We start from the raw sequence: 10968 nt of genomic DNA on the forward strand, positions 1-10968 counted from the left end.
CTGAGAATTCTCTCTCTCTAAACACAGTTTTACTGACTTGACCGTCGGAGGGGCTTTCTCGGGAACACCCCCCGAGGCAGTTGACTTCCATTGTTTTGCTGGACTCGGTTGGACCAGACGAACGAGCTCCCCTACAACTCAGATCCGAAATTCTTTTGCAGAAACAATTGGCGCCGTCTGTGGGGATTCGTCAAACAAAAAGTCATGGTTACCACTCGTCGAACCGATCCTTCCCAAAACGCTGGTGGGCAGAATCAAACCCAAGTTCAGGCACGCCCACCTCGTCAGCCGCGGAACAACCCACAATCTAACCGTGAAGATGAAGGTGACAACATGGAGGTTGAACAACCCGTTGATCAAGGAAATCAGCAACCTGTGACTAGGCAAGATCTAGAAAAGCTGACCGAGCAGTTCAACACAACTCTCCAGGATACCCTTAGACAACTAACCGAAGCTGTGAAAAACAACCAAGCTGGACCCTCTCACCGGCCACCACAAGATCCAGGACGTCAAGCGTCGCGGAACAATCAAAGGGCACAGCCCCACAATGTTTCCCGACGGAGTGGAGGACACAGCCGTAGGGCACAGCCCCTCGGTACTACTAGGTCCGCCCTCAGTAGATCTGGAAACCGTTGTCGACCTCCTCATGATCGGCCTGTTATATCACCTGTCCGCGTAGAATCCAGCCGGAACTCTACCGCAAGCCGACGCCGGAGGGAGGGTGAAGCGGCAAACCGGGTTAGAGACCCAGATGCAAGACAACTCATTAATGAGATGCGCTTACAACGGCGCGAGATGGATGCCCGAGAACTCATTAATAGGCGTAGAATAATTGAGCAACGCCAAGCACGCGAAAACGAGGAGAATAGGGCACGGAGTCGTAGACGAAGCCGGAGTCCGAGATCACCTGATCAACGGTCACCTTCTCGTCGAGAAGATGTAGGAGAATCAAAAGATCCTCCAAGGCAGGACAGATCTGAGCGGGATCCCATATCTCGTCATACAAGCCATAGACCTCTGGAAGAAGGAAGAACTCGAGACCAAGATGAGCAGCCACCACGGTTGCCGTCACATTTGTCCATGCCGCTAACCCCATTGAGCCAGGAACTAATGAATGCACCAAAAGTGGACAAGTTCAAGATGCCTACCATAGAGCCTTTCGCTGGAAATACTGATCCTGATGAGCACTTAGCCGCATATGCCGCGCAAATGAGTGTACAAACAAGTTGCGAGGCCACATGGTGTAAGTACTTCCCCACCACTCTAAAGGGACAAGCCTTGTTGTGGTTCCAAAAGTGTGTGCCTAAAGGTAGCATCCATAGCTACCAAGACTTGGAACGTGTGTTTGTTAGTCGTTTCAAGCACGCAGCAAGTCAGAAGAAAACAAGTGTCAATCTGATGGCTGTAACACAAGGGAAGACGGAGACCTTGCAGAACTATATACGAAGGTTCAATCAAGAATCTTTGAAAATTCAAAACTTACTAGATGAGACAGCCCTAACAGCCTTTTTGGCCGGGCTGAGTTCCACGGATTTCAAATTTAAGCTGATCGAGTCGGGGGTTTCAACCCTCACTGAAGCCATGGAACGGGCACACAAGAACATACAAGCCTCGGAAGTTTGTGGCACAAGCCGTGAAATTAATCCACCAGAGAAAAAAAGGAAACATGAGGATGAACCTTCACGGAACCAACCATCCAAACGATCCAACCTGATCACAGATCATGGTAACGACCCTCGGTACAACCGTAATCGTCGAGAGATCTACCTGGATATCAAAGAGAAAAACATGTTGCCAAGGCCCCCTGTAGTTCGAACCCCTGAAGAGAAGAGGGACAAGAGACTCTGGTGCGAGTATCATCGCGAATGCGGGCATACCACAAGGAATTGTAGGGAGTTAAAGAAAGCTCTTGATCAACTTGCTGACGAAGGAAAACTTAACAGATACCTTAAAGAATCTGACCGCTCCAACAAGGAGAAAGAAAGGGCAAAAGAGACTCGTAGCGATGACACCGGTGGACATGTCGCGGTCATTGCCGGTGGCCCGGCACTCGGAGGTTCAATGAACAAAGCAAAAGACAACCTACGAACCTTGCAACATCAAGTGCTCAAGGTCGCACCCACTTCAACGCCCTCTTCGCCTATCATGACGTTCGGGGGAAAGCCAGAACACCCTTTGCAAGTCCCCCACGACGACCCCTTGGTCATTGAGATGAAAATTGCCAACTTCAGAGTTAGTCGAGTGCTCGTCGACAGCGGGTCATCAGCAGACCTCATCACCCTTGATTGCTTGAGGCGTTTGAAATACAACGAAGAAGATTTAGCGCCCGTAGACAGACCCTTAATCGGCTTCGGGGGACAGTCCGTCTTTCCCAAAGGAACAATTCGTTTACCAGTTCGACTTGGTCCCAAAGGGAAAGGTAGATCGGTGATCACCCACTTTTTGGTGGTGGACACACCCTTGCCCTACAATGTCATACTCGGACGACCATTATTGAACAAGGTAAAGGCGGCTATATCAGTCTATCAGCTGCTCATGCAATTCGAACTTGAAGATGGAACAGTTGGGAAAGTATATGGAGACCAAGGATCCGCTAGAGAATGCTACGTCAATAGCTTGAAGCGAGCATCAGAAGCACCCGCGGAACCATCAAAGAAGAACAAAATGACCGACCCTTCCGTCCTTTTCACTGAAGAATCGAGAGGGGTAGACAAACCCCAACCCATAGAAGAAGATAAGGAAGAAGTCATCGGCACCGCAGAAGAAACGGTGCGGGTCGGAACAAATATTGACGCTGCATTGCGCACTCAAATAATCAATGTGCTTAAGGCACATCGCGATGTCTTTGCCTACTCAGTAGACGAGATGCCCGGCATAGACCCTGCCATTATGACTCATCGCTTGAACATCAAGCTAGGCTACAAGCCTGTTAAACAAAAGTTGAGGCATCAAGGCCCCGAGCGCACTGCAGCAGCTGCAGCGGAGGTAAAGAAGCTACTCGAAGCAGGGTTCATTAAAGAATGTCAGTATACGGATTGGCTTGCGAATGTTGTATTGGTGAAGAAACCCTCTGGGGCATGGAGGATGTGCGTCGATTTCACTGACTTAAACAAGGCGTGCCCCAAAGATGACCATCCTCTCCCTAAAATAGACAAGCTTGTGGATTCAACGGCTGGACATGCTCTATTCAGCTTCATGGATGCAAATGCGGGATATCATCAAATCCCCATGGCAGAAGATGACCAGCCACATACCGCATTCATCACTAACCAAGGAGTATATTGTTACAAGGCCATGCCTTTCGGCCTCAAAAATGCTGGAGCCACATACCAGAGGTTCATCAACAAAATCTTCGAAGGGCAATTAGGGAGAAACGTCGAAGCCTACGTTGATGACATGATAGTAAAGAGTCGCTACGAGAAAGACCATGTCACAGACTTGGTCGAAACGCTTGCGACATTGAGAAAATATGGGATGAAGTTAAATCCCAGAAAGTGTGTGTTTGGAGTCAAGGGCGGCAAATGCCTTGGCTTCCTTGTTGATGAAAGGGGCATTGAAGCTAACCCCGACAAAATCAGAGCCATCTTGGATATGCAAACCCCTAGAAGTGTAAAGGAGGTACAGAGGCTGACCGGATGCATAGCCGCCTTGGGCAGGTTTCTTTCCAAATCGGCAGACAAGAGCTTATCTTTTTTCAACACCCTCAAGAGAAAAGTGTTCCAATGGGACGCAGCAGCTGAGATCGCCTTCCAACAGCTAAAAGAACACTTGGCCTCTCTTCCCAAGTTGGTTTCCCCTTTGCCTAGGGAGACATTGTTCTTATATTTGGCTATATCTGAATACTCTTCTAGCGCAGTATTAGTTGCTGAGAGGGATAGATCACAACACCCGGTATATTTTGTCAGCCATGCTTACAGAGGAGCAGAATCAAAGTATTCCCAAATTGAGAAGTTGGTGTTCGCCCTAGTCATGGCAAGTCGAAAGCTGAAGCCATACTTTCAGTCTCATCCCATTAAAGTTTTGACTAGCCATCCTATAAAGAAGGCAATCGAAGGGAGAAACCACTCAAATAGAATGACAGATTGGGCAGACCAACTTGCAGATTTCGGTCTTGAGCATGAGCCTAGAAGGGCAATTAAAGCACAAGCCCTAGCAGATTTCATCGCCGAATGCACTCATCGCCCTGCTGATGATGGATCCAAACCATGGCAAATATATGTAGATGGCTCCTCTTCCAAGACAGGAAGCGGAGCCGGCATTCTGATCATGTCGCCGAGCAACGAAAAGTTTGAGTATGCAGTCAAGTTCGACTTCAACGCCTCAAACAATGAGGCTGAATATGAGGCCCTCATCTTGGGCCTAGAGATGTGCCAGGTGGCAGGAGCCATGGCAGTTCATGCCTTCTCTGACTCCCAATTGATCGTGAGCCAAGTCCTAGGGGAATTCGAGGCCAAGGAAGATAGCATGCGCATGTATCTCAACAAGGTCAAAGAAACTGCTTCACCGTTATCGGAATTTCAGATCAAGCATCTTCCAAGGGCAGATAATCAACAGGCTGATGCCCTTGCACGAATGGCTAGTTCCGCCCAGGGGCTCGGCCCTCGCTCTATAATCTGGGAAGTTCTCAAACAACCAAGCATCAATGCACCTGCAGTTCACTACTTGGACCGGTCCAATACTTGGATGGATCAAATAGTGCACTACATGCGAGACAACAAACTCCCAGAAGATCCTAAAGAGGCCGACACAATTAAGAAACGAGCAGAATGGTTCGTTTGGCACGAAGGAAATCTATACAAGAAGTCGTATACTCATCCCCTACTGAAGTGCATCACCCCAGAAGATGGAGACTATGTGCTACGAGAAATACACCAAGGAGCTTGTGGAAGTCATCAAGGGGCTCGGTGCATAGCAGGCAAAGCACTAAGAACGGGATTTTATTGGCCTACCCTAAGGGAGGATGCGACCAAATTAGTGCAAAAGTGTGACAAGTGTCAGAAGTTCGCCAATGTGCAAAGGCTCCCCTCGAGCCCATTACAAACTATCATCGCCACCCTACCGTTTGATAAGTGGGGCATGGATTTGCTCGGACCATTCCCAGCAGCTTCGGGGCAGAGAAGATTCCTCATGGTCGCCATAGACTATTTCACTAAGTGGATCGAGGCCGAACCCCTAGCCTCAATCACTGATAAGCAAATTCAAAAGTTCATATGGCGCAACATCATCACAAGGTTTGGCGTTCCCAGAAGTCTCGTATCAGACAATGGAAGACAATTCTATAGTCGACCGACTGTTGAGTATTGCGAGAGGTTTGGAATACACACAAACTTTAGTGTTGTATCTCACCCTCAAGCGAATGGCCTAGCTGAGGCCGCAAACAAAATCATACTCCACGGCCTACAAACGATGTTAGAAGGGGCCAAAGGGTCATGGGTCGATGACCTACCAGGTGTTCTATGGTCAGCTAGAACAACTCCGAAAGATGCAACGGGCCAAACCCCGTTCACTCTTGTTTATGGCAGCGAGGCTGTGCTACCAGTCGAAATAGGGATTCCATCGCCCAGGAACACATTCTACGATTATAAGATGAATGAAGCAAACAAAAGCATGGATTTAGACCTATTGCCTGAAATAAGGGGCAACGCCCTACTCAGATCAATTGCACAAAAACAGAAAATGACCCGTCACTTCAATAGGAGGGTCAAGGAGAAGCAGATTGGAGTAGGAGATTGGGTGCTACGCAATATAGAAGCTACAGGCCGCAAACCCGAGCTAGGAAAGTTATCCCCCAACTGGGAAGGGCCCTATAAAGTCACAGAACAAGTTGCAAAAGGGACCTTCCGCCTGGAGTCTCCCGAAGGCAAAGCCTTAGAAAGGCCATGGAACGCGGAGAACCTTAGAAGGTTTTATGTTTGAATTCATATTTTTCGGTATTCAATTTAGTTTATTTTCAACACTTACACGATGTAATGGGGTCATGGGTACTAGGGTCATGGGTACTACATATAGAGGCTATGTGAACATTTCATCATCGTAAGACGTTTGGTCATAGAATAAGTGCATTTGTTGCCACGATAGTAATCAATTTCCATTAATAGCAAACTTCGTATTTTCCATTCAGAGTTTTCACTTCCATTTTACCACTAAACTACAAGTTTACCATCATCGGCCATCCAAGGGGCTCATTAGCCCCAAGGGGCACCGAACATATATCGCCCATCCAAGGGGCTCATTAGCCCCAAGGGGGCACCAAACACATCATCGCCCACTCAAGGGGCTCGGCCGCCCCAAAGGGCATCAAGCATAATAAATACAAGTAAACATAAGTGAGCTAGAACAATCTGTTTCTTCATTGATGTTTCTTTAAATACAAAACTACTTAGAAATAAATAAATGGATACAGGAGAAAGAAAAAGCAATAAAAAGGAAACTAGTCATGATGAGAATGAGAGCTAGAAGCATCATCCTCGGAATCATCCTTAGAACCACCCTGTTTCAGCACATGATATCGATTGCCGCCCACGGGAGGTTGATCAGCAGTTGGTTGAAGCTCTTGGGCTTGACTACCTTGGCCCTCATCACAAAACGAGAAGTTCTTCATCATCTCATCAAGCTCGCTTTGGAGGATTTCTTGGTATTTGCCGTAGAGAGGCTCAAATTGAAGGTTGGGGTGAACGAGTTCAAAGGCAGCCTGAAGACGACGGACTCCTGTCTCTTGCCCTAACTCGTTAGCTTCGACGCACTCTTCTTCAAGGTGGGCCCGACCGTCAGTTGTTTGGATCCAAGCCTTTGCTATCTCTTCTTGGGTGGCACCAGTCGCCCTCAACTGCTCTTCAACATTGGCCAACTTTTCCTTGGCAGATTCCAACTCCCCTAGAGCCGTCTTCAGCTGTTCCTTGAGCTGATTCTTTTCTTTTCTGAGCTGGAGCTTCTTCGTGATAGCCTTGGCCTTAAGGCTCGTCACCTCTTCAAGCTGCAACCGTAGGCTGGCAACTTGCTCCTTAAGCGAATCAACCTCCTGCATGAGTGCATGGTTTTCCTTAGCTAGGCCTGTGACCATAAGCCCTCGCTGTGCAAACGCGGCGGCCCGTACCGAATACTGAAAATGATGAAATAAAGGCATGTTAATCACGGCAAAACAGTAAAACTAACAGTAAGGAAAAGGACGGGCACAAACCTCAGCCCATGATTGCTGCATAATCTTGAACTCTTCCTCGTGATCCAAGCCTTTGAAGTGGTCGGCATCAACAGTCGAATAAAGGTGACCTAGTGCCGATTCAGCGCGAGCCTCTCTTCCGGAGCTGTCGAGGTCCCAAAACGGGGCCCTACTAGATGAGCCACTCCCGTCATTGCGCCTTTTCCTTTTAGGGCTTGGCGGACGCTGAGGGGAGGGCGCCATCTGCTGAGGGGATGGCACCATCTGGTCATTGCCTTCAAGCATTACTGAAGGCTGTGCTTGGTAATCTTCAGGGGCCGTACTAGAGCTGTGCCCTGGTATCACCACCGGAGCTGAAGCAACTTTCCCCCTTTCTCTCTACAAAAATGACAGGTCAATGAGATTCAAACCATCAAATGCATCAAAGTCGACAAAGATAGCTTACCAAGGGTGGGGGAGGTATATTCCTGGTTCCTTTCTTTAGTAGCTTCCTCACCGCGGCAGCTTGCAGGGCAAGGGCTTTCTGGGTCTTCAATGCTTCTGAATCCATGAGTCCTGCACAAGAGTAGGAAAAAGTTAAAACAACAACACAGAGGTGTATATAATTAAAACATGTGCGGAAGACCCCCCTCTAGCATACCCTCTGAGCGGAAGCCAAGGCCAATTGTACAAAGTTTCCTTTCATCTTCTAGAAAGGCTCGGTTGGGTATCCAATTCATGGGTAATTGAACAGCATCGTCATTGACCACGAGACCCTTAGTTTCCAACAAAAGGGCAACTACAGCTTCCTTCCGGTTCATGGGTGGAACGTCAAAATTTAAACTCAAGTTGGGTTCCCCTAAATTCGGGACCAATGGGATGTCCCAAGTACGACAATAAACAAACATAAACTGGCCCCGCCAATTTTTAACATTTGACTGTTGGTCGAGCACCACTTTGTAGCTTGTGCGGATGCGAAAGGCCCACCAGCCGGGACCAAAATTTGAATCTTTGGAGGGAGTCAATCTGAACAAGTTTCTCCAAAGCGTTAAAGTTGGAGTATGCTTTATCATGGCACAAACCACCAAAAAAGAGTACACTTTTAGCCAAGAGTTAGGCGTCAAATTGCAAATGGCTAAGTTGTACTCCCGTAACAAAAGCCTGACAAAAGGGTGAAGGGGAAAGCGCATTCCTTGCCTCAGTAAACACCAATATACGGCGGTACACATCGGAGGTGGAGTCGCGGGAGTGTCCCCATCTTCAGGAGCATACCCCACGTATTGGCCGGTCACACCATACTGCTCAATCATTGACCGTGAGATTTGGCCTAGGCGGATTCTTTCTTGAAACACCGCCCTCAACCCATAGGCCTCTAAACCTTTCCCAAGTGGTTGCACGTTGCCCTGGTAATTGTGCTCTTCGTTGCCCTGGTCTTCAGCAGCCTCCGTCACTCTAACTACACCATTCTCAAGGTGCCTCCTAAATAAACCATCCCCCTCTGAGAAGGCCACAGTCACCTCACCCGGACCATAGTCCTCCTCATAAGACGAGTACGGAGACCCGCCAGGGAAATCTGGAAAAACATCGGCATAGGGGATACTAGAGGTAGCAGAACAATCTTGTGCTACTTCCACGGCGGGTTCACCTTGTTCAACCCACCATGGTTGTCTAATGCTAGAAGAACTTGACGATGATGCCATTAAAGAAAGAAAGCGTAAAAGAACAAGGGCGTACCTTAAAGTGTAGTGTCTTGCAATTAAATGAAGCTCCGGTTGATGCTAAATCACGATCACCGCCTCGACTACCTCCGAACGAGAGCACACAAGCTTTCCTTCCACCAAACAGCGTTGCAAACGCTTTCTCTCACTAACTTTCTCTCACTACTTTGCTTACTACTTTCTCTCACTAGAATTCCTTTTGAGAATGAAATTGTGAATGAAATTGTGAGTGAGAAATATGGTGTTTATATGGCTATATAACTTGAAATTCTTGCCTCGAAAAATGAGCCAAAGGACACTTGCTATTCATGCAAGAGAATGGTGTCACAGACACTTGTTACGCATGCAAGGGAATTGTGCCACACACACTTGTTGCCCATGTAGAAGAGTATGTATACTTATCAGCGCCCACTCAAGGGGCTCTCGATAAGCATCAGTTATATCATCGCCCACCATAGGGGCTCGTAAGATGGTCCAAGTCCATACCGTTCCAAAGTAGGCATAAAAATGAGACCGTAATCAGAAAAATGGCATTTTCACCATGCTAGAGGCCTTTTTTCGCAATTCCGGTGGGCCGAAGCTCCTAAGGATCTTCGGCACCACGTAGAGCTTGAAAAAATACGCAAGTTGAAAAAAAAAATTTCGATTCGGACACCCGGGGACCAAGTTATGGCCTCCCGAAGTATTCATCAAAATTTACTAAGTAACGGACATCATTGCTTTCCGCGGGTGATGAGATGGGCCATTTTTAAGCATTCTTAAAAGTAATATATGGCTCCCAAGTCACTCCATCACTCACATGGCACCCGAGCGCGAAAATGACCTCTATTTATAAGTCGGAAAGATGTGTAAACGCAATCAAAAAATTCCGAAGCCATAAACCGAGGTTTGGATCATCGCCCACAAAGATACCGGGCTACAATGCACGGGAAAATTATCGCCCACCATGGTTTATCCTAGGTTAAATCATCGACCCTCGTGTGTTGGAGCGTGCTGGTACCCAGCAAGCATGCTAGGCAACAGCGCCCAGCAAGCATGCTAGGCATCATAGCCCAGCAAGCATGCTAGGCATCATAGCCCAGCAAGCGTAGGCCTGCCAGGCAGCATCACCGCCCAGCAGCAGCAAGCTGCGTGCCAGGCAGCATCAGCGCCCAACAGCAGCTAGCTGCGTGCCAGGCAGCATCAGCGCCCAGCAGCAGCAAGCTGCCTGCCAGGCAGCATCACCGCCCAGCAGCAGCAAGCTGCGTGCCAGGCAGCATCACCGCCCAGCAGCAGCAAGCTGCGTGCCAGGCAGCATCAGCGCCCAGCAGCAGCTAGCTGCGTGCCAGGCAGCATCAGCGCCCAGCAGCAGCTAGCTGCCTGCCAGGCAGCATCAGCGCCCAGCAGGTGTGCTCGATGCCTGCCACGCAGCATCAGCGCCCAACAGGTGGCTCGATTGTCAAAAAAAAAAAAAAAAAAAAAAAAAAAAAAAAAAAAAAAAAAAATTATTATTATTATACTTTTACGAAGACGTGCCTCGAACACAGTTAATTTCGTCGATTTTTTCCGACAAATTCCCAAACCGCAGGGTGCTCTTTACGACTTTGTCGCGGGGCTAATGTTTGGACCCCCTGTGGGCCCACGGTCATTTAATACAGAAATTACCAAATTACCCTTAGTCGAACCCTAAACAGGAAAATTCAATCATTATGCACAGCACGCATCCCGAGAAACCCTAATACAACCCAACAGGGCCTGACACGGCCCAGAACGGCCAGAAACCCTAATCCTAACCCTAATCAAATTAGCCAATCCTCTCTTATAAATACTAATCTTGACAGATTAACCGGGTAATTAATTTCTTCCACATATACTCTCTCTCTGAGAATTCTCTCACTCTAAACACAGTTTTACTGACTTGACCGTCGGAGGGGCTTTCTCGGGAACACCCCCCGAGGCAGTTGACTTCCATTGTTTTGCTGGACTCGGTTGGACCAGACGAACGAGCTCCCCTACAACTCAGATCCGAAATTCTTTTGCAGAAACAACACCAGTCACCAAAAGAAACCCCCTCATGCCTCTCCACATCCAGACGCAAAGGAGAGAGATACCAAAGACGTTTAGTATCACTACAAA

The 10968-nt window shown here is 48.1% G+C and overlaps 1 protein-coding gene across 1 annotated transcript; it reads left to right on the forward strand.

Moving 5' to 3' along the window:
• Positions 1 to 204: 204 nt before the first annotated feature.
• LOC145571053 (uncharacterized) lies at positions 205 to 5916 on the forward strand. The gene has a single exon (XM_081630152.1). The coding sequence runs from the start codon at positions 205 to 207 to the stop codon at positions 5914 to 5916; it is 5712 nt and encodes a 1903-aa protein (XP_081486278.1).
• The last annotated feature ends 5052 nt before the right edge of the window (positions 5917 to 10968 follow it).

This window comes from Chenopodium album, chromosome 12 (genome assembly GCF_948465745.1).
Source record: "Chenopodium album chromosome 12, dcCheAlbu1.1, whole genome shotgun sequence".
NCBI lineage: Eukaryota > Viridiplantae > Streptophyta > Magnoliopsida > Caryophyllales > Amaranthaceae > Chenopodium > Chenopodium album.

Excerpts from the sequence above, each read along its gene's own strand:
- LOC145571053 (XM_081630152.1), top strand. The coding sequence starts at position 205 with ATGGTTACCACTCGTCGAACCGATCCTTCCCAAAACGCTGGTGGGCAG.